At 42.1% G+C, this 24,852-nt stretch overlaps 1 protein-coding gene across 1 annotated transcript in view; it reads left to right on the top strand.

Moving 5' to 3' along the window:
- LOC133409332 (cadherin-4-like) overlaps positions 1-24,852 on the top strand; it is a 313,457-nt gene that overhangs the window by 192,883 nt on the left and 95,722 nt on the right. The window contains exons 4-5 of the mRNA XM_061689204.1: positions 6,802-7,028; positions 21,751-21,936. Coding sequence (XP_061545188.1) covers positions 6,802-7,028; positions 21,751-21,936 — 413 coding nt within the window. The remainder of the gene's footprint in view (positions 1-6,801; positions 7,029-21,750; positions 21,937-24,852) is intronic.

The raw sequence follows: 24,852 nt of genomic DNA, 5'->3' as shown, positions 1-24,852 counted from the left end.
GGAAGAAGCTGTTGGAATGTCTACTAGTTCTAGTTTGCGTTGATCGGTAGCGCCTACCTGAGGGAAGGAGCTGGAAGAGCTGGTGACCGGGGTGCTATGTACTTATGTCTTTACCGTTAAGCACAAAGTCTATTTCGGGCCACTACCATTTGCTCTGTCAATTAGAATTGACTTTACTATGAATGCCTAAAATGTTAAATCTTCAAAAACATTTTGAAAAGTACCTTTAAGCGTGGCTGTTTCAACATGGGAGACTTTTACCCATTTACTGTAAAACCAAGGTGGTATAAAAAACAATTGCAAATTTCTTTTTACAACAGTCTTTACCGATATTGATCAAATGATATGAAAATGGCACGCATACGCTCACCATTGGAATGGATGTCCTAATTTCCATATGTATACTATGAGTGTGCTATTGGTATTCCAAAGTCTTCCACACCGAGGCTGTCGCCAACCACCCAACCTGTCCAAATTCAATTAATAAAATCATATAACTATAACAATTGGACAGGACATGTTTTCCTAAACTTCAGAGATACGATAATCGACAAACCCCAGTATATACGGTTTCCATTACTGGATTTGTTTCGTAGTATGCACTGTATGTACGAAGTGACTTCCTGTCTGTTGGCTAGAGTGCGAACACATTTTATTTTTCAGAAAGGTCATGACAGCAACGAAACAGGAACACTTTTGTAAAATAGAGGATGTGCAGATTATAACTAGAGTGCACAGGGTATTTCAGCATGTTTTTGTTGTTGTTTATTGTTGTTTTCTTGTCTTATCTTCAAGTCTGAATGCTACACGTAAGAACTTTGTTAACTGTTACAAATATGGGCGGTAATAGAAACCATTTGTGGAAGGTCTACTTTAGATGGCGCTAACCATGATATAAGTCCCCTTTTCTTGTAGCATCATGCTCTGGGGCTGTTTTACTGCCAATGGTGTTATAATGGAGGAGGGGTCTAACTATGATTTTTCAAGTTCACCTCAATTCCCCAGCTAGATGTTGACAGACAGTTCAAATTATTGCAAACAATATTTTGGTTTGTGTCACAGTTTGGGAGCAGGTTTGCAACAGGAGCTGGCCAATTATGTTTTTTGTTGGTGCCTCAAAGGAATGGAGAGATGAGACATTCACCACGATGGACATCAAACATCCAGCAGCCTCCACGATGGACTTCTAACAATGCTTTGAATGTCCTTTAATCACACATTTGTCCTCCCCTCTTAGTCATAGTAATGGACAGTGGACCTGGTTATGTTTAGTCTCTCACTGAGGGCAATGCCTCATGTTGAGCGTCTACTCCTATTAGACTGTACACTCTGTGGTAACTCTATTCAGCAGCCATACTTATTTTTTTGCATCCATCTCTTCAGCCCACCCTCTGTTTCCATTTCTGTACGCTCCATCAGCCTACCCCTGTCCCCTTACTCATTTGCTCTCTCTTGGTCTCTCATCTCATTCTCACTATCCATCTGGCTAGATTTCTCAGGAAGCTGGCCCAGTTAACCTGTTTTAACAGCCATCTGAGCAGCCACAACCAGTCCAGTGTGGCACTGCTTGCATGAGCCAGAATGCCAGCACCAGGATTCATCCACACACTGCCCTCCTAGTCCCTGGGTTCAAATTACAGCCCAAACTTTTGTTGGGGACTCTACAATTTTTGCATGTGTGCGTGCATGTCCTTGTGCACACACGCACACACACACACACACACACACACACACACACATATGACCTCACATAACCACATAACACGAGCACTCTTAAAAAATAAAAACTTTCATCTTCATCAACATAACATCAGGCTTCAATTGTGACCCTGGCATTCATATTGTTGAAGTTTAAGATCCTTCTCTTTCACCAACTCTGTCCCCAATGGGTCTGATTGTGCTAGTGACAAGGTTTGCTTCGAGTTGTTTCTTTGCAGATTTGTAAGGTAGTGACATCTGAATGACGTTTCTGCACCACGCTTTTATCGAGTAAAAACATATTAATCTAGCTTTCAGTCGAGATCTTCAACCTTGCGTTTGCAATCTACTCATGAGCTTTTTCTCTTTTTTAATGTTCAATTCATTTCACCGCAAGTCTGACTGCCACCTTTACACATCTTCCATCCATCATTCACTCTCCCCTGAGCATATGCCTTCCATTTTGCTTTTAACACTTGCCACAACTCTTCTGTGTTCCTTTGTGCTTGGCTCGTTAGCATAAAAAGGTGACTTTAATCAGAAAACAGCGAGAAAGCAGATGTGTCTTTAAATTGGACACCCTCCAAGTGAGAAACAACATGGCTGTCTTCCTGAGTGACATAGTTCAGTCTCCCTCCTTTTCCAGTCTGTCTGCATCTGCAATGCTGTGTGGCGATAATGCTCCTTTTGGATTGTTTAGCTGTTGTTGTTTTTTTTCAACAAGGGAGAGGTTGTTAGTGAAAGTGGGAGTACAGTCACTACTCGCTAACTAATAAAACCGGAGTCGTAAATGGGATAACTTTACAGTTCTGTAAATCTCCTATGTACGCTAAAGTTTTATTTTTTGCACAAGGAATATCTGCCTTGATTCTTTTGGTTGGCGGCACAGTGGATGACTGGTTAGCACATTCGCCTCATAGTTCAGAGATGGTGGGTTCAAATCCTGGCTCCTGCCTTGTGTGGAGTTTGCATGTTCTTCCTGTGCCTGCGAGGGTTTTCTCTGGGTACTCCGGTTTCCTACCATATCCCCAAAACATGCATGGTAGGTTAAGGGAAGAATTTAAATTGCCCTTAGGTATGAATGTGAATGTGGATGGTTGTTTGTCTATATGTGCCCTGCGATTGGCTGAAGTGCAGTTCAGGGTGTACCCCGCCTCTCGCCCCAATTCAGCAGGGATAGGCACCAGCTCAACCGTGACCCTAGTGTGGATAAGCGGTACAAAGAATGGATGGTAAAGAGGATGTATGGATGGATGATTCTTTTGGTTATTGTGGCACTTACAGGCATAGAAAAAAAACTGTTCTGGAGTATCACAAAACAATACTTTACCACAGAGCTCTTTTGAGATGATGTACGTCTTCACGACATTTTGTACGTTTTGTGAACAAAGCGCTGTGTTATGGAGACGGGAGTATGCATAGAAAACTGGCTCTGATGTTCAATCGATATAAATTTATTCAAGTGAGAGGAATTCTGTTTCTAATCAAACTGTCTGGGTGTGCTAATCCATGTTTTTAAAAAGTTGAACACTGTCAGATTAAGGTGTTGCATGCATTTTAAAAGTCTGGATTCAATTGCTTGACTATAATAGTTCAGTTTTCTTTAGTGCAAAGAAACATAGTGGCTGATTCAAAAATCCTGTTTCCGTCTTGTGGTGCCCTGTGTGTATTTGCAGTATTTTGGAGATGTGACTGGCTGACTGCTTGAACACGAGATCAATGCACAATGTGGACCCTTGGATGTTGTTGAGGTGCAGCATAGTGCCCTTGGGCTTCTCTGCTCTATCTCATTCATACAAGGCCTCTTTGAGCAGGATCGACCTGAGGAGCTATTGGAGGTCTTTTCTGTATTGATGCAGGACTCTTGGCATTCTTTCTTTTTTTAATTGGTGAAAAACAGGTTCTTGTTGCTGGTGTTCTCCCTTTTGTGGGCGTACAGGTACATGAAGTTCATACTGCCTTTGTTAAAACTTTCACTTTTGTCCACAATGTGTTGTTAGAAATCCTCACATTGGTAGTGATCATACTGTAAACACTTTGTCATGTTGCATTATTGTTTTTAATTGTTTACTATTCACAAAGTCTGTTTTTTTTATCCTGAATTTGTATGACAAATTTGTATGTGATGACAAATGGATTGTCAGCAGACTGATTTGAAAACAAAATCCTTCCATCTATTCAAATTCTATACCGCTGAGAAACGTTCATAGATACACAATACAGAAAGGCTTTAATCATGCATTGCTTATTCAGTGATTATTTGGGGTCATTATTTTCAACTTTAAAGAATTTCTGAATATTTTAGAAAATTTTCTTTGGTTTTAATTGACTGCTACATCTCCCTGATTATAACGAACACCATCTTGTATGACACTTTTGTTCATTTTTTATTTATTTTTTAATCTAACCATACAGTGTGAAGTGATTATCCCTTCCCATTTGACTCTAAGCACGCAGCACTTCTGTGTTTGGTGTTAAATGGCAGGTTACCTTTGCGTGTATGGGAAATGTTAAAACTCTAAACCGAGTTGACGCTGAACATAGTCGCACATCGCAGTGTTGGCTGGGGGTATTAGCTTTTGTTTTTGACAACAAAAACCTTTGATGCTATTTCAATCTCGTAAAGAACTAGCGCCGAACTATAGAATATACCTATTACACAACCCCAGGTTATCAGACATTTACCAACAGGATATTTTTCAGTCAGATGGCGTTCCAGTAGCTTGACAGTTAACAGTCAAAACTGTTATGCCAGCCGACCTTTCCCCTGGCAATGCTTAATACGTTGCAGTGCAAATGGCCCATTGGTTTAAAATACAGTTACATTCAATTCAAGATAGCTGTGATAGAGTAAAATTTGTTATGACTGACTAACAATGATTTTCGTTTGTGTTTTTGTTTTGTTTTCATAAGCATTGTACCAGTGGTAAGTCTTTTTGCAATCTTTAGAGGGATGGGACAATGATTGAAGGATAGTAAGACAGTAGTCACATACCCAACAATGTTTGACTTCCTCATAATGTCTAAATTCTGTGCACTGTGCCTTACAAAGTTAAATGAGGGTGGGAGTTCCTTTTCTCTTAGTAGTATTCGTCAACTATGTCCTGTCCCCTCCCATTTAATTCAGGACACAGACTATTTTACAGAGTGGACAGGATGTCAAACTCTCTGTGGATTTTTCTGTGGATACACTCTCATATTGAGAGCCCAATAAAGCAAAAAGTCGGATGGACGTCTTGCAACGGAAGCCTTGTTTCTGCTATTTAACAGATGTGAGAAGACAATGTGAAAAGACAATAGCGACAGTCTTTAGCTCAGGGTTTCATATAATGTGTCTCGACATTTAAATCCCCGAGAGAGAATAGGGTGCCTTAAGGCAGGAACAGGAGCAAGGATCAGAGAGCATTGTGAGCACTTGTCTGTGACTCATTCTTGCTTGAACTGTGTTAATTTCATTGTAGCTCACACAGATAATATACTGAAATCAAAGACGGTTCCGGTGTACCTGCAGTTCAATAGAAAGTATTTAAGTCCTATTAAAGTTAAAGAAGTAGGAGTGGGTGGAGGATTATTTTTGTTTTGTATTTCATGCTCATTTGTTGCATCGCGGCGCTGTTTTGAATCAATAGTGTTCATCGAGCAAGATTGCTTGAATGCGTCAGGCAGCATGTTAATGCCATCCCAGCAACTGTTTTTTCCTTTAATATTTCTGCCTAAGTGATTAAATGTCTGTCTTTCTGAAACTGTGGGAAACGTTTTCCCATGGAGAAAAAAATGCTGGCTGTATGTATGTTTATCTATTGAGTAGGAATGGCCATTTAGGTTAGCGTAGTGACCACCATGGTACTATCTCTTGTATAGGAGAGAATCTACTGCCCAAGTCCGACTTTAATGAGAGTAAGTGGGTAAACATTTTTGCGCCCCAAACCGGAAGCGTGTCACAAAATGGGACAATAGAGTTAAACTAATAATTTAACTCATCATTAACTGGTAACTATTTAACCTTCTCATATAAAAAAAAGAGATATACATATATTTTTATTATAATATTTCATTTTCATTATTTTATTTTTGTATTATTCAAGGTTACTCAGCTGAGCGGTTGGGCAGCGCCCGAGCACCCTCTATTGACCAGCCGCCACTGGGTCCAACTATAAGAAATTGAGAATGCAGAAGCTTAAAGTACCCCACAATGATGCACTGAGGAGAATGCGCTGTGGCAACCCCTCACGGGCCAAGCGGAAATAAAAAGAAGTGTGAGACACTATTAAGACAGCTGATGTTTACTGAGGCTTCATGTGTCGACAGGACAAGTCAGAGAACCACATAATAGAAGCCCGAGTCAGTCCAGTGAAAAGCTGCTATAGATTTACCTCTCAGCTTAGATCGCATTGGTACAATAGTTTGTATACATTTTAATATGCAGTTTGGTATGTTGTATCTTTTTATTTTATATATTATTTTATTTACTACTTTTATGCTCTCACTTTATATAGACCTGTGTTTGCAATAAAGATTACCAAAAAAAATAAACAGTCGTTGTGATGAATACAAACTGACAATGGCTAACGTGCACTCGTTAGTCGTCAAAGACAACAGCAGAAGCAAAAACATCAAGCGTGCGACAAAGTTGGTTAGGGGACAAAAATGGTTAGCGCTGGCTGGAATGGTAACATGCATTTAAATTTGACCTTATAATTAAAAGTAAAATGCAACTATTTTGGAAATACGGAAGTGCCTCAGCCTACTTTAGATGCAGTTATGTGTACAACAATGTGAGTATTTGATCTTTCACTTCATGACCATATCTTATTTTTCTAATTTGCATCAAGCCAGTTGACTTACTGTAATTCTTTGTTTCCCCATAGATAATTGTTGAAAGCAGTGCATCGACACTGGAAGAGCACTGAATAGTCTTTTTCTTGTGAAAGCTTGACCTAAATAATCAGAGATGGATTTGAGCAAAATCTGATCTTGAGATAGTCTTTGTAAACTCTCTGTGTGTGTGTGTGTGTGTGTGTGTGTGTGTGTGCCCGTATGTGTCATTATTCATCAGCTGCTTAAAGGAAACATTTCTTTGATGCTGCACCTTCTCCTTTACAGTAAAGTTTGATGACTGCATGGGGAACAAAGCGATGGTTTTTGAGAGCAGCGATCCCAACTTCAGTGTGCGGACAGATGGGTCCATCTTTGCTCAGGGAGAGGGAGCTTCCTTGGATGAGCCAGTCCAGTTTAAACTAACAGCAAGTGGTCCGCACTCTCATGTCTGGAAGACTGTGATCCAGCTGGCATTGATAGACTCCCCTTCACATCAACAAAATGAGAATGAGGTGAGTTGTAATAACACAAGCACACTTGACATCAATGTTTAATTATCAACTCAGTGATTCATCCTCATATTACGTTGCTACCGGCGGTGATGTTAACAGCAATGAATCAGGTCAAAACCCTTTGGGGTTGGGGAAGTGAGGGAGACTGAGAAGAAAAAAGTGGAGTGGCACATGGTTAAAAGTAATAAAATCATGCTGCCACAAGGGGAGAGTGTGATTGCCGTCAGCCATAAGCTGTTACTGGAAATCATCCTATCACTTGAATACCCTACAGGCCCTTGACATGTCCTCTTCTAATCAATTGCTGTCAGAGGACAGGTCGCGACTGTCACCAAGCTTTAAATGCCCCAAAACCGTCAGCTCCCAATTGCAGCGGAGGGCCTGTTTAACTGAAATCTCTGTTTACTGTTTAATATGCTGACTGTTTGTTTTTTCCACATAACAGTGGGGTACACACATCTCAATAGTCAGGCCGATTTGAGACATTTTCCTCTCTTCTGACCAAAATATGCAAAGGCTTTATTGTCGAAAAGATTGTAAGAGTGATTTTTCCTCCCTGATCTGCTTGAAAAATGCTCAATTGTGATGTGAAATGGAACGATAGATAAATATGAAGCGAGCTGAAACCCACGTTGTTGGCGGACCCAAAAAGAAGCAACTGGTTGTATTGAGCGTTAAACGTCTCCCAATGCAGTTACCGGATAAGGTAACAGTTAGCCTACCCTCTTCTTTAATCATCTTCTACTGCCACCCTTTCTTCTTCTTTGTTTTTTTCGGCAGTGTGTATGCCCTGTGGCAATATTCTGCCTCTCACAGGACAGTCTTGATACTACGGACATCTGGTTTTGGGGAGGAGACTCGCAATTGTCAGCGGCATGATAATTACGTTGCGGTGTGCTGTGTTGGCATCTTGAGTTCACCACACACTATAAGTGCAAACATAACATGACATGACATTCCCAACACCCCCCCCCCCCCCCCCCCCCGGTCATATGTAGGGTCTTGAAAATTGATTAACATTAAAATCGGTATATGCGTGCCCCTACTTTAGTACTCCACCAAATGCAATGTTATAACTTATTTAATTTTCAGATATTTGCTTCTTTCAATTTGGCATAATATAAAACACGGGCAGCACAGTGGACAACTGGTTAGCACATCTGCCTCACAGTTCTGAGGCCCCAGATTTAAATCCGGCCTCACCTGTGTGGAGTTTGCATGTTCTACCCGTGCCTGCGTGGGTTTTCCCCCCGGTACTCTGGTTTCCTACCACATCCCAAAAACATGCATGGTAGGTTAATTGAAGACTCTAAATTGCCAGCACGCCCACGACCCTACTGAGTATAAGTGGTACGGGAAATGAATGACTGAATAATATCAAACGCATTATAGCTCATGATAAAATACATTATCTTCTAAGCTGTGACCCTAGTGAGGATAAGCGCTTCAGAAAATGGATGGATTATCTTCTTGTCGCAACTCTCACTTGATATTCCCCCACTGCACTGCACACTATAAAAAAAGAAAACAATTCAGTGGAACCTCAGTTAATAAACTTAATTCGTTCTGCGACCAAAAATGTTCACAAACTAAAGCAATTTTTTTCCATTAAAATGGATAGATACAGAATTATTCCAGTCTGGAACCAAGTCGCTATTGCACTTGGCCAGCCAAGCTGCCCAGCAAGAAACAGATGGTGGGGACCCCTCAGTAAAAACGCCACCGGATGCCAATGGAACCACGACACTTTGTAGGAGACATTCTGTGGGCTAATTTGGAGTTTAATAAAAAAAGAGTCACGTAAAATACATGACGCACTGAGCAAATAACGTTCACACACAAGTCCACATGGATGCTGTGACTGTTCGCAAACTGAAGCATAGTTCATGAATGGAGCAAAGGTTTTCAGAACATTCTGCATGTAAACCGGTGTGTTCATGATCAGGTCCGTTCATGGACCGAAGTTCTATTGTATTTAAAAGACGAAAACTCAACTAGCTGACTGCAGATGTGTGCAAGTGTGGGAAGATCATTGGAAAAAATAATTGTGATGCTGGCTTGGTTAGAAGGTAGTTTTCCAAGGACATTAATGTCTTTTTGAATTAAGGATTTGACAGTTCATGATTCTAAATTATCAAAAGTAGTCATATTTCTTGTTCTTGGTCCCAACAGGGGAAAATTAGGTCAATTCCTTTTCAAACAGACACAAAGGGAAGCATGTTGGGCCAATGGCCAATTAGTGAGCACTCCTGAGTCAACTAATGTAACTATCCTGAGGAGGATGTTAAGTGAGCGAGTGGGTCAAAGATCAGACAAGATTCACATTGGGACCAACATGTACTGTATGTAGCAAGAGCAGTAGCCGAAAGGAAGGCAGAGAAACAACTGAAAAAAAATATGTACATTACAAGCATGCTGTTGAATAATAACTTCCAGATGTCTGGGTAGCGAGGGCCTGGCTGATATCAAAGCGTGCAGAATTTTTGGGAAGCAGTGGTGAGGAGGGGAAGAGCTGGGCCTCTCGCCAGCTGGCTAAGGCTGAAGGCAATGGCTGTGGGGGCTGCAACCATTCTACACTCTGTAGCTCTTGTTCTTTGTAGCAATAGGGCATACATGTGCGTGCTGGAATTTTTTTACATTTCTTTTTTTTTTTGGGGGGTGGGGGCGGGGTGATTTCAAATTGTTTGTCAATTCTCTGTTAAACCACATAGTTTTTCTTTCTGTTTTTGTGTTGGAATTCTGAACTCAATCTGCACTTTTTCCCAGTGGAGACCATGTTCTTTTGTCATTGACTCAATTCAGTCACACTATCGAAGCATCGGGTTGCATCTCAACAAATGAGGATCTCGGCAAATAAACTTACTCCTGTCGAGTCAATTGAAAGTCTGAGGCAGTCATTAGAATAATTCTGATACAGAACAGGCACTTTTGCTTGATGCCAGTGCAGGCATGCAGTGTCTGTATTTATTCTGTGTAAGAATAAAAAGTGGAAGTGTATATTAGCAGCAAGGTTTGATCAACATTACACCCTGACCTAAGCCAGGCAACCCTGATGGCCACAGTACAAGTCTGTTGCCCTCAAGTTTGTTTATCCATCTTTTTTTTCAGTATCTCTCTTCAGGGAACTCACTCATACCTGTTTTCATCAGTAAAAAATAAAATAAAATAAAAAAATAGATGGTTAGCATTACTGACAGTATTTTGGTAAAGGGGAAAGACTGGGGGTTACCTCAGCTACTGACAACCCTTCTCTTCATTTCTTGATTTGTATTCCCCAAAATGCATCGATCTACTTACACCTATTCTTACAGCACCAGTGTATTGTGATGCAACCATCCCGAGCGGGTTTCCCCAGCAGCTTATCCCCAGCAAGATTCGCTCTCCTGAAAGAAAATGAATACATTTGTATGGACCTGGCTTGTGTCTGACAGATCATGGTCTGCTGACAAAACCTGAAAGCAAAAAATATTGTCTGCATGTTTGAGCAAACAGTAGATCAGGCATTTTAAATGTTAAATGTTTGGTTGGACAGGTTCTATTTTGTGTAAAAGATGGGAGATGGTGTGTTGTCCAGAATGTTGCATTTTGGATTTTGCAAATCATAAATATATATACTTTTATTTTTTTAGGGGGATTTCTTCTGTAAAATGTGCTACTTAATTGCTTATATACAAATTGTTTGGTCTCTGGAGAGCATATCCGACCATAAAGTGTGAAACGATACGACCAAGTAAATATTTTCTTAGCTTCATATATCGAAAAATGTGTTTATGAGCAAGCCGTTCTGAATTTTGCCGGTCCCACACGAAGTTTCTCAGCCCATGACTTGGCAGTGAGGCGCGGCACAGATCCGCCACTCAGCGTGTGGGAGGGGGAAAACTAAAACCAATTATAGTTTGTCTATAATACGGATTTACTGTACTATAAAACTTGAATTTAATGTTTTTAACTTGACATTAACATCAGCATTACTACATTTTTTTGACTTTTTTGCAGTCAAGTTTTTGAGTCTTTTCAACACCTCTCTCAAGCGGAAAATCAAATGCGGCTGAAACTAAACACGACACCATCCAATCCCCATTGCAGACCATAGTAATACATACCATATGGATGGTTGCTTGACACTTTCAAAGTGGTCTTAAAAGCTTTTCTTTTCAGTGTCTAATGAAGTAAACCTCGAAAGTGTTGTTTCTGCTGGCAGATATAAGACAAAGCTCAGAGGGACCTTGACCAAGCAAGAAAAAACACAGAGCCAAGGAGAAAACACTTGTGTACTCCATTTTGCTGGACTAACAATTTACAATATGTGCCAGAAGCCATTACTTTCTGCCAAGCTCTTTTCTCTAAATGGGTTTTATTTTTTCTCTGAAATGTCATCGTCTGTGAAGGAACTCTTAAGGCAACATATTGAAAACAATCTAAAACAAAAAAGTTGAAGCATTAAAACACATCCTTCTTTTTATGTAAATGTATGGTGATTGGGCGGCACGGTGGCCGACTGGTTAGAGCGTCAGCCTCACAGTTCTGAGGACCCGGGTTCAATCCCCGGCCCTGCCTGTGTGGAGTTTGCATGTTCTCCCCGTGCCTGCGTGGGTTTTCTCCGGGCACTCCGGTTTCCTCCCACATCCCAAAAACATGCATTAATTGAAGACTCTAAATTGCCCGTAGGTGTGCATGTGAGTACGAATGGTTGTTTGTTTGTATGTGCCCTGCGATTGGCTGGCAACCAGTTCAGGGTGTACCCCGCCTCCTGCCCGATGATAGCTGGGATAGGCTCCAGCACGCCCACGACCCTAGTGAGGAGAAGCGGCTCAGAAAATGGATGGATGGATGGACTAGTGTCCATTCACAAAAACCTGCTGCAGTCTGTCTGTTGAAAAGTCTGAGATCATCAAAAAAATGTGATCGGGTAGCATAAAATGAGAGGCAAGCCTTTCATGTAAACTTTGCGGCTGCATCCTCTTGAAAGCAGAGCGAAAATCAGCAAATAAAAGTCTTGCATGGGATTTGTGTCTCAAGATGCTTGTACACGTCTAAAATTAAGAACTATTTGTTCCATTCTTCTGTCATGTCATTATTTTGTATAGTATCAACTATTTTAAAATGATATTTGCATGACTGCAGAGAACAATCATTAGGCCGATAGTGTGGCAAATTTCTGAGACAAAAGAGACTGTTTACTTACTCATGTCAAACCTCAGCCATACACAGAGCAGTGCTCCAGGAATCCTGTTACTGAAACAAGCTGTCAGGGAGAAAAACAATATTACTGCAAGAGAAGGGCATGGGGATCATGTGAGCAAGGGATAGCTCAGGGGAGAGTGATTGAGCTGGAGAGCATAAGTGATGCACTGCTTCAGCAGTGACGGTTGTGCCTGGATTCTTGACATGTTTGTGTTGTCTTGTATCCCTGAGATATGCTGATAAAATAGCTACAAAACACATCCCAGGCATGAGCAATCTGATTCAACCTTTCAATCATCATCTGTAATGTAGCCCCTGAGCATGTGTTGCATCATTCAGAACTCAAGCTAATAACCCAGTACTACTTTACAAGAGATGATGTACTTGAACATATGGTAACTGAATCCCTAGCTTTAAGGTAAACAATTAAAGTTCTCTAACCACATTGTGAATTCCACTCTGCTAAGCATTACGAGTAGACTTCATAGGTCACATTTGTTTTTCTTACTTGCTTTTTATTACTCTCTCATTACTCTCTCACGAGAGCGATTTGCAGCCGAGTGTGAAGCGGCTGGGATGAAAATCAGCACCTCCGAATCTGAGACCATGGTCCTCAGTTGGATAAGGGTGGAGAGCACTCTCCGGGTCGGGGATGAGATCCTTCCCCAAGTGGAGGAGTTCAAATATCTCGGGGTCTTGTTCACGAGTGAGGGAAGAATGGAACGGGAGATCGACAGGCGGATCGGTGCAGCGTCTGCAGTGATGCGGACTTTGTATCGATCCGTTGTAGTAAAGAAGGAGCTAAGCCGAAAGGCAAAGCTCTCGATTTACCGGTCGATCTACTTTCCTACCCTCATCTATGGTCACGGCTGTGGGTCGTGACAGAAAGAACAAGATCCTGGATACAAGTGGCCGAAATGAGTTTTCTCTGCAGGGTGTCTGGGCTCTCCCTTAGAGATAGGGTGAGAAGCTCGGCCATCCAGGAGGGGCTCAGAGTAGAGCCGCTGCTCCTCCGCACTGAGAGGAGCCAGATGAGGTGGCTCTGGCATCTGTTTAGGATGCCTCCTGGACGCCTCCCTGGTGAGGTGTTCCAGGCACGTCCCACCGGGAGGAGACCCCGGGGACGACCCAGGACACACTGGGGAGACTACGTCTCTCGGCTTGCCTGGGAACGCCTCGGGATCCCCTCAGAAGAGCTAGAGGAAGTGGCTGGGGAGAGGGAAGTATGGGCTTACTTGCTGAGGCTGCTGCCCCCGCGACCCGACCTCGGATAAGCGGAAGACAATGGATGGATGGATGGCTTTTTATTTCTAAATGAGAATATGTATTTTGACAAAAGTTTCTTTTCTCTTCTTTTTTTTTGTTTGTTTTTGTTTGACGGTGTTAGTGTCACTTCTGACATCACAGCATAGTGAAAGAAACACCACAGTAAATCTCACGACAGGCTCTTTCTTGATGTGCATTTTATTCCTGAAGTTAATAGCAACATTTATAGTTCATGCTTTCAGGCTTACCGTCTATTCTGTGCATGTGTATACAGTGATAAAAAAACACGCACACTCAAATGTCCTCCATGATGATGATAGCACAACTAAACCAGGCATTTAAAAATACTTACTTAAAGGTGGTGTAACGAATATCGCCGAATCCAAAAAGACAGAACTCCAAATCAAAGGAGTTCCAAATGACCGTCCTAACCAGCTGTCAGTAATACCGTCACGAAAGACCTCCACTGGGTACGAAGGTGACAAAGCGTTGCTGAACAGTGAAGCAACAACACCCCAAGAGGGGACTCTTGTGACTGACAAACTGTCGATGCAAAGCTTAAGCTCGTTTTTTGGTGTGCTTTCCTTATAGTGCAGATGATGAAATGTGATTTTATTACTGATGTCTGTGAAGCTGTGTTACTTGTTCCCTGGCATTCCTTTTCTCTTTTATGAACAATATACGGAAGAATAGTATTAGGGTGGCGATGAAGATGATTCGTTTAAAATTAAAGAATGTCATGTTTAGATTCAAATGAATAACAATTCACGACAAAGTTGTTTTCCAAACCTCAAGACTAGGTAAAAATTATGAATCAAGCGCGAGATACGAGAGAAAGGTTAGTCACCCAGCGGCACGGTGGATGACTGGTTAGAGCGTCAGGCTCACAGTTCTGAGGAGCGGGGTTCAATCCCCGGCCCCGCCTGTGTGGAGTTTGCATGTTCTCCCCGTGCCTGTGTGGGTTTTCTCCGGGCACTCCGGTTTCCTTCCACATACCAAAAACATGCATTCTTTGGAGACTCTAATTTGCCCGTAGGCATGACTGTGAGTGCGAATGGTTGTTTGTTTCTATGTGCTCTGCGATTGGCTGGCAACCAGTTCAGGGTGTACCCCGCCTCCTGCCCAATGACAGCTGGGATAGGCTCCAGCACGCCCGCGACCCTAGTGAGGAGAAGCGGCTCAGAAAATGGATGGATGGAGGTTAGTCACCCCAAATTATTTTTCAAGATAATTAGCACACAAAGAAACTTTTGCACACATCATAAACTCGGGTGGGTCCACCTCTCACCTTCTTGTTTGTCTCCCAAGACGTTTGAAAGGAGAAGCAATCAGACCCCCTCTTGAAGAGAGAAAGAAAGAGAGAAGCTTTTGTTCCTCCTCTGTTACCTGACATCTCGGGCTGGAAGGTTTCGACAGCCCCAAGCTTTTTTTCATCTTTTATTTACCACGTTGGGCGCATTTTTGTGTTCTTGCTGCTGGCTGGCGTTACATGCCATCGTAACCGAACGATTCTTGGCCGTAATGACCAAAGTGGAGCCCCAGTTTTGGCCAAACCACTTGCTACCCACATGCTGAGATATTTCAGCAAAGCAGCCGCTTTCTCCCAAACAGAGCCACAGCAGTGTGACACGCCTAGCCAGCCAGACCTCAGACCTAAAAATTAGCCCCAGAAAATCAATTTTTGGCAAAGCTGAACTTTCATTTTCCTTCAAGCAGGCGCTCAGGGTAAACTTCCCCCTGTGGCGTGCAGCATCCTTGGCCACCACTTCAAAACCGTGAGTCAAACTTTGCTATTTACCAAATTACGTACAAATTAGTGCATCACATATTAGGATTAAGATTACGAGTGGGCAAGTCTCACGAATCTCACCCTTGGCCCATGAAAGTACTTAGTAGCGGTTCACCTTAGGCATTGCACCCTCTGTCATCCTTTGCTATTTGCCTCACCTTTCTAAAGGATAGATTTTCCTCCCTGCTCTCTTTGATTGCATTTTGCTTTGTACTTGTAGAATTACAAATGAATCCTAGCAAAATACGTGGACTGTGCTCTTCGTGTTTCTTGAATCAAAGATTAGAACCTCTAACGTCAGAGAACCCTTCAGAAATACCTGATTTAGCGAGGTTTTGTCGTTGCTACGACCTATTCATAACAAACAAAGCAACGTGGTGCCCCTTTTCACGATAAAGATCGTATACTAGGTAATGCCAACACATACTGTACTTTTACTTTATCTGACTCGTGGTCGCGTGAGGTACTGCTGGCGGGCCCTTTTGTGATTTTACAAAAAGTCGATTACAGTGGAGTTTGCAGTTAAAAAAAAAGAAATAAACCTTTTTTTGTCATATATGTTAAAACTGTATGCATGACATGATACATTGTTAAATTTAATTTCCATAATCATTTTAAAACAGTGCGACAGGAACAGCATATAAGAGATTGTAGACCCAAGTCCCTCGAGTTGGCCCTCCGACACTGTAAAAGTACCAAACACTGTAATCCCAACGATGTCGACGACGATCCGCAGGCTCGCGAGCTAGCAGAGACCTACCCGCGGACCGCGGTTCGGTCAATAAGTCACCGCCTCACTCAATCTTGTGTTGTGTTTGGGTCAGCATAGCGAGGGGACCAATTGCACTGGTCGTCAGGAATGACGGTGCTCGGTATTTATATAGTGGAGGAAGGCCGACTCATGCCAGAAAGCCCAAGCCCTTACTTGGACTTAGTTTTAGCCACGGCCAAAAAAATACATCCATTTTCTTTTACCGCTTATCCACACTAGGGTCGCGAGCTGCTAGAGCCTATCCCCAACTGTCTTCGGGCAGGAGGCGGCGTACACCCTGAACCGGTCGCCAGCCAATCGCAGGGCACAAAGAAACAAACAACCATTCGCACTCACATTCACACCCAGTTTAGAGTCTTCAATCAAACTACCATGCATGTCTTTGGGATGTGGGAGGAAACCGGAGTACCCGGAGAAAACCCACCCAGGCACGGGGAGAACATGCAAACTCCACACAGGCGGGGCCGGAATTTGAACCCCGGTTCCAAGAACTGTGAGGCAGATGTCCTAACCAGTCGTCCATCGTGCCGGCCAAAAAAATTTGAAAGTTGAACATTAAATCTCAACAATTGTGTTCTCAGCGTTTGCACGTTTTTAGCACTTATCTTCAAACATATTTAATGTATTTGGAAACAAATCACTGAAATCACTTCACAGGGTCTTTAAGTAACTTCGGGGCTAAATTGTACTTGTCAGAGTATTTTTGAGCAACATACTTTTACTTGAGTATTTTTGTGAAGAAACTCTAATTTTACTCCTTTACATTGATCCACATTCTTCTCGCTCCTTGTATTTTTATCGACTGATATTTATTATTGCTTACGTACTGTATTTCGGTTTATCAGAGTGACTTGTGTTACGTGACTCTGCTCCACCAACACACCACAACTACTAGTGACGTTTGACTCCATTTGATCAATCAAATGTAGCCAGGCAGGCAATGAGATGGCCGCACAGTCTCCGCGGCCCCTCACTGGACACAGAAACAAAGAGCAAAGTTGTCAAAGTGACTTATAACATAGGAGGAATCTCAATTTACCTTACAGATAGGCTCCAGCTTTCCAGCGACCCAAGTGAAGCTATACCTCCATAAAATGAATGGCTGGACTATGAAAAAGAACAGCTACAGTATGTCATGCATTGTCATCTGTCTGCCTAAAATTTTTGCCATTTCAGGCTACAAGAACTCCATTTTTAACTTTGGAAAAAACATACTGTACAAGAGGCTGTCTTGTTCTGCATTTGCAAAATGTAATGTTGTGTGGAATTAAACCAGTAGGTCAACTATAGCACTTGAATGCAGATTGCACTGCGCATTTAAAAAAGGAGTAGGGAGATTAAGCAGTCCACAATGTATGAACAGCACTGAAGATAAAGATGCAAGTTGACAGAATTTTAATTGTTTATGAGTATTTGCCTGGCAGCTCCATCCTCATCATTCTTTGACCAATATACTCACTATCTCGCCTCTGGACTCCATCAAAGTCTGCTCTCTCCAACTTTATCTCCCTAACATTTAACGTTGGCCGTACCTCTGATGAGCTCATTTCTAATCCTATCCAACCTGATCACTCCTAGAGAGAACCTCAACATCTTTCTGCCACCACCAGCTCTGCTTCCTGTTGTCTCTTAAGTGTCACTGTCTCTAATCCGTACATCATGGCTGGCCTCACCACTGTCTTATAAACTTTGCCCTTCATCCAAGCAGAGACTCTTCTGTCACACAACACACCTGACACCTTCCTCCACCCGTTCCAACCTACTTGGACACGTTTCTTCACTTCCTTACCACACTCACCATTGCTCTGGACTGTTGACCCCAAGTATTTGAAGTCCTCCACCCTTTCTATTTCTTCTCCCTGTAGCCTCACTCTTCCCCCTCCACCGCTCTCATTCATGCACATATATTCTGTTTTACTTTGGCTAATCTAACTGTTCTTCCACCTGCTCCCTGCTTTCACTGCAGATCACAATGTCATCTACGAACAACATGGTCCAGAGGGATTCCAGTCAGTGTGTCAGCCTATCCATCACCACTGCAAACAGGAAGGGGCTCAGGGCTGATCCCTGATGCAGTCCCAACGCCACCTTAAAATTCCTCTGTCACACCTACGGCACACCTCACCACTGTTCTGCTGCCCTCGTACATGTCCTGTATTATTCTAACAAGCTGGTTGAAAACTCCACAGCCTCCTCTCAGAATCATAATCATAGTTATTTGCCAAGTATGTCAAAAACACACAAGGAATTTGTCTCTGGTAGTTGGAGCCGCTCTAGTACGACAACAGACAGTCAATTAACCATGAATACCTTTGAGACATAAAGACACGGTCACTGAGTAATAAGAGATTACCAGTAAAGTGGTAATGCCGATGCCGATGGTGCAATGACTATTGTGCAAGTGGCACAGAGTCTTCAAGGCTCCTAGATGCTTCCATACCTTACTAATCATTGCTACTTCCTGGTCCACCACACTTGCCTCTTCTATTCTTCCTTCTCTTTCATTTTCCTCATTCTTCAAGTCCTCAATGCATTCTTTCAATCTATCCAGTGCACTGCTGGCACCAGTCCACACATTTTTATCTATATCCTTAATCACCCTAACCTGCTGCACATCCTTCCCATATCTATCCCTCTGTCTGGCCAACCTGGTGAGATCATTTTCTCCTTTAGTGTCAAACCTGGCATACATGTCATCATATGCCTCTTGTTTGGCCTTTTCCACCTCTACCTTTGCCCTACGTCACATTTCAATGTATTCCTTTCTCCTCTTCTCAGTGCTCTTAGTGTCAGACTTCATCTTAGCTAACCTCTTTCCTTGTATGATTTTCTGTACTTTGAGATTCCCCCGACAAGTCTCCTTCTCCATTTTCCTACCAGAAGATACACCAAGTACTCTCCTGCCTGTCTCTCTGATCACCTTGGCTGTAGTGTTCCAGTCTTATGGAAGCTCCTCCTGTCCACCGAGAGCCTCTCTCACCTACTTCTCAAAAAACCATCCAACGCTTTTCCTTGCTCAGCTTCCACCACATGGTTCTCTGCTCTGCCTTTGTCTTCTTAATCTTCCTCTCCCCCACCAGAGTCATCTTACACACCACCACCATATGCTGTCAAGCCAGACTCCTGCATGCTTCTACTTACACTCTTGTAGGACACCCTACAGTATGTTCCTGCCTCTTCTGGAAGAAAGTATTCACTACAGCCATTTCCATCCTTTTTGTAAAGTCTACCACCATCTGTCCCTCCAAGTTCCTTTCCTGGATGCCGAACGTAGCCATCATTTGTTCATCACACCTGTTTCCTTCACCAACATGTCAATTACAATCTGCACCAATCACGGCTCTCTCTCTGTATGGGATGCTCAGAACTACTTCGTCTAGCTCCTTCCAGAATTTCTCTTTTACCTCTAGGTCACATCCTACCTGTGGGGCATAGCCACTAATCACATTATACATAACACCCTCAATTTCAAGTTTCAGCCTCATCACCCGATCTGACACTCTTTTCACCTCCAAGGCATTTTCAGCGAACTCTTTAAAATAACCCCCACTCAAACAACTCCAGATCTTTTCCTGTCATAGTTCCAACATTAAAAGTCCCCATATTCAGTTCTAGGCTCTGTCTCTCTCTCAGAAAGGCTCTTCTCTTTCTGCCTAAGAACCTGTGTCTTCTACCCACATTTGCAAAATTTCCACCGGCGCCCTGTAGGTTAACGGCGCCAGTGGCCGACGTTGTTAATTAATCTCTGCCTGGTGAGCCTATTGTGCTGTTTCATATGTGTAAACAAAGGAAGATAATTTGGGACATTTATTGTGGCTGAATTTGTCTTAGTTTATGTTACAAATGCTTTACCGTCGTATGGTTGGGCAATATTTGACTTCATCCAATCCATACATTTCCAAAACTGTTTATCCTGTCAGGATGGCGGGGTGCTGAAACCAATCCCAGCACGTGGGCGATAGCGGACTCCGCCTATCGCCAGTCGGTTGCAGAGCTGGTCGGTTGCAGGGCTGCCCTGTCGGTTGCAGGGCCAGTCGGTTGAAAGGGCTGCCCTGCAACCGACTGGCGACCAGTCGGTTGCAGGGCACTTACTGATAACCAGTCGCTCTCACATTCAAACCATTACTGAGTGGGAGCTGAACCCAATATTTGAATTTGCATATTCTTATTGTATATTTTTGTCTATTTGATGTTCATGAGCTATTTAAATAAATACATTATTTAATATTATTAAATAAAGTTAGTCAAGAGTTACTCAGTACTTGAGTAGTTTTTTTCATTGAATACTCAGTAATTCAATAATTATTTAGACGACTATGAGTAATATTATTCTCAAGTATTCTTTCTTGAGTACAATTTTTGACTGCTCTACCAACCTCTGGTGATAAATTCAAGCAAGGTAAATTTTCTTTGTTATTGCTCTTGCCATTCATCTTGTGTTTTTACAGTTTTATCATTTAAACTCTAACTAATATTGCAAACTGATCAAAATCCACATCATATTGATGAAATCCTTGCTGACTGACTACAGAGTCAGAATTTTTAAACTAAATGTGTATTTTTGTGTTTGTTTTAAAATATTTTCTGTTACTTAGGATCACATGTAAATCTGTCACCACTCCCTAATTTGTTTGCTCTTCATTCTGTGATATTCTTTATAATCATATAATCCCAGGCACATTTAGCCGAGGTTGACACTGACTAGAAAACATCTCAAGAAAACGATGCCAGGTGACCTGGCATAATTAATTAAATAATTACTTTCTAGCATCGGTACAGACATTCTCCATTGAGTACACAAGCCTTTAAACTTTATAGTATTGTTTTATATTTGTATAATTGACTTGGTTTGCAACATTTGTGCTAACATGAGGTGTGCTGGTTAGTCCACCAATATTATAGGTTGTGTTGGTGATGTCATTGACAGAGACACGGCTGTGTTTATTATCTTGAGCATCGTGCATTTTGTTTCCATAGTGACTTGATGCTATGTTCACCTATGATGATGATGACAGAAGTCGCTTGTTACACATACCACAGTAGTTATTGTTAGCGTTTTTTTAGAACAAAAGTACTTTGTAACATAACGGGGGCAGTTAAAAAACAGCACATTGTTTTTCCAAGATAAAAGCCACGCTATTTGCAGGAATAATAAGAATATTAAGAAGTAAATGGGCGGCACGGTGGCCAACTGGTTAGAGTGTCAGCCTCACAGTTCTGAGGACCCGGGTTCAATCCCCGGCCCCGACTGTGTGGAGTTTGCATGTTCTCCCCGTGCCTGCGTGGGTTTTCTCCGGGCACTCCGGTTTCCTCCCACATCCCAAAAACATGCATTAATTGGAGACTCTAAACTGCCCGTAGGCATGACTGTGAGTGCGAATGGTTGTCTGTTTGTATGTGCCCTGCGATTGGCTGGCAACCAGTTCAGGGTGTACCCCGCCTCCTGCCCGATGACAGCTGGGATAGGCTCCAGCGCGCCCGCGACCCTAGTGAGGATAAGCGGCTTAGAAAATGGATGGATGGATGGAAGAAGTAAATGGCAAACCCAGACGCTGAGAAAACATTCACTTTCATCCACTTACTTAAATCAAGTACCAAGCATTCACTGATATTAAAAGTTCATAACAAAATGAAAGGGATATGTTTCTAAATTAGCTGTATGTAATTGCTATAGCTTCATATAACAAATCAAGCTTTTTGTTGTCTTAAAGGTCACAACCAAAGAGGGGAAGGTTGCTGAGAGGAAAGAGAAGAAGGAAGCTTTCCAAGTCATCAGGTTCTCGGGGGCCACCCGGAACACCTCTAAGGGTCTACGAAGGCAAAAGAGGGACTGGGTGATCCCACCAATCAATGTTGCTGAAAATTCTCGAGGACCGTTCCCTCAGATGCTTGTCAGTGTAAGTGTGATTAATTGTAAAATGACAACTCGGTTGTCTTCAGACCTTTTACTGATTGGTGAGTAGTATATACAAAAAGCAACAGTGGGTTGGAAATACTGTTTTGATTCCCACATTCTTCCAGATGGTTGTGCTGTGTCCCCCTGATGCAAATAAAGCCACAAAAGCGTAAGGTGTTTTCAACCACCCCGCTGGGTGAAGTTCTATCAGACACAGAACAAACTTCAAAGCAGCTACAAACACTATGTGTTCACACTGAAACAAATCATTACTTCTGCTTTGTTAAGCTTTTATAGTTTTCTTCATCAGACCTTTTCAGAAAGCTTTACCAAGTTTTATTTTTATACCACCATTACAACATGACAAATGGCTCACCCATAAACCCATTCATAAATAAAAGCCAATGGACATCCATCGAGGAGCTGCTCACAGTTATTTTTAAACAAAAATTCATTTCAATCAGAATGCAGCACTGCATATTTTATTTTGGGTAAAATGGCAAGTTTTGACAAATTGTAGAGCAATTCCATGGCCTAGGCAAGGCAAATGAATAAAACTGGAAAGAAAATGGATGCAAATATGTTATGTGCTGTATAAGTTTAAGTTTCAAAGTTTGTCTGAGAGATTGCAAGATTTGTCTCTCTCATCGCGATCTCCACTTTTTCAAAAAGATGTCATTCTAAGAGTGAGATGCTTCATTCCCACCCCCCTCTTTGCTTTTTCTTGGAATATTTTCTGAAATATTTTGTCATCAGCTTTTCCATCAGTTTGCACAAAAACCTCCCACTTCATCTCTTTTGTCCCTTAAATTGCGCAAAAGATGACTCATATGCTGTCTTTATTTTTTCCTTTGGAATCTATTCTTTGTATTTCAATTTCAATTTCAGTGTTTTATTCACCCTCCAGGGAAAAGCTGTGCGAAGGATTTTTTTTTCTATCCTATCTCTTGTGGAAAGAGTAAAAAATACCCCCCAAAAAAGTGTCTGGCATCTTAGAATGCAGAGCTTGTTAGTCGTACAAGACTAGCTACAAACTGGCCGTAGAGACTAAGTGAATTTGAAGGACTTGGAGAAGATTGAGAATATAAAGAAATAAACATTTGGAGAGTATAGCTTTCATCCAAACATCATCCACTCTTTGCCATAAATAGGTCCATCAGGGCCTGGTGGCCTGGTGAGGGCAAGGGGAAAGTGATGCATGTTGATGCCTCTCTTGGGCCTGCGTGTGTCTGTAATGACTGGAGGGCAGCCAGGGCCATATTGAAAACTAGAGGCTTTAACAAGGAGACAGCTCTGGGAAGTGGATGGTATTGGGATAATTTTACTTCACTTATTATTTATTTGTTTGCTCCACTTTGGTCAACCCATTGACACTCGAGGCTCATTTTTATCTAGTTTTACTGTCAAACTACCAAGAAGTAGTAAAAAAAATAAATAAAAAGGCAATCAATTATATTTATATACGAATAACTGTGAGACCTAGTTGTGCATCTTTTTCTGTCTCATCTCCTTCTCTGCCTACCTGGAACTCTGCCATCTCTCAGTGGTCCATGTGCCATGTGCTGCCTGCCCTAATGGCCTGTGAAGTCACGCTCTTCCCTAATGGGCTGTTCTGTCATCCAGTGCGGTGCTGAGTGACATGCAGACAGCCACCCTCCCACCACTTCTCCTCTTCTTTTGCCGCGACCCAGTTGCCATCAGTTGGGAAAGCAAGGTGTCAGTACCTCTCACCTACTGTACATCTCTGCAGCACCACCACTTAGATCAGGCCAGCAAGGGATGAGCCAGTATTAGGACCCCACAGACTGGCCTGTAAACTAGCAACCTGACGTGGCACTGGCACATTTTCGACTTCACGTGTAGTCTTGAAAGTCTTGAAAAAATCCTCTTTAAAGCTGAGATTGTGTTAGAGCTCAGTGGGATGTTATTAGATTTATTTCTTTATTTATTTATTTACGTTTATAGGACAGCTGGAGTAGTTGACCTGGCACTTCAGCATGAAGTGAGCAGGCATCGTTTCTGCTGTTATGCAGTTTTTATGTAGTTTGACCTCCTACACTTGATGTTTTTTCACATCAAATTCCTAATGAGGGGAGTTAAGCATGCTCCCCTTCAAAAGCATTAGACCATTCTGGCCAATTCCTTTATTTTTGCTGTAGACTGAAAATATTTGCATTCGACAAAAGACCATTCCAAAAGAACAGATCAACATTTGCGCTTTCAATTCCAGATTTACATCTGTCTCTTCTCCACATTTTAGAGAATTACACATTTTGTTTGAATCCACCTGTTTTTTTTAAGTGAGCAAAACTGACGGACTGGTGTGTGGCTCAGATGTGTCCTATTATATTGATACTTCAAATGCCAAATGGCTCCATTTCAGATTTGGGGTTGTCTTGGGATGCCTACAGTATACAGTGGGTACGGAAAGTATTCAGCAGCCATTGGCTAAAATAATTTAAGTTAATTTTTTCCCCTCATTAATGCACACACAGAACCCCATATTGACAGAAAAAAACGGAATTGTTGATATTTTTGCAGATTATTAAAAAAGAAAAACTTAAATATCACACTGCCATAAGTATTCAGACCCTTTTCTCAGTATTTAGTAGAAGCACCCTTTTGAGCTAATACAGCCATGAGTCTTTTTGGGAATGATGCTTTTCACACCTGGATTTGAGGATCGTCTACCATTCCTCCTTGCAGATCCTCTCCAATTCTGTCAGGTTGGATGGTGAATGGTGGTGGACAGCCATTTTCAGGTCTCTTCAGAGATTATCAATTGGGTTTAAGTCAGGGCTTTGGCTGGGCCATTCAAGAACAGTCAGAGAGTTGTTCTGAAGCCACTCCTTCCTTAGTTTAGCTGTGTGCTTAGGGTCATTGTCTTGTTAGAAGGTGAACCTTCGGCCCAGTCTGA

This window comes from Phycodurus eques, chromosome 1, assembly GCF_024500275.1.
Source record: "Phycodurus eques isolate BA_2022a chromosome 1, UOR_Pequ_1.1, whole genome shotgun sequence".
In the NCBI taxonomy this organism is placed as follows: domain Eukaryota; kingdom Metazoa; phylum Chordata; class Actinopteri; order Syngnathiformes; family Syngnathidae; genus Phycodurus; species Phycodurus eques.
The sequence above is the reverse complement of the archived record's forward strand: the minus strand, read 5'-3'. Positions and strand labels throughout refer to the sequence as shown.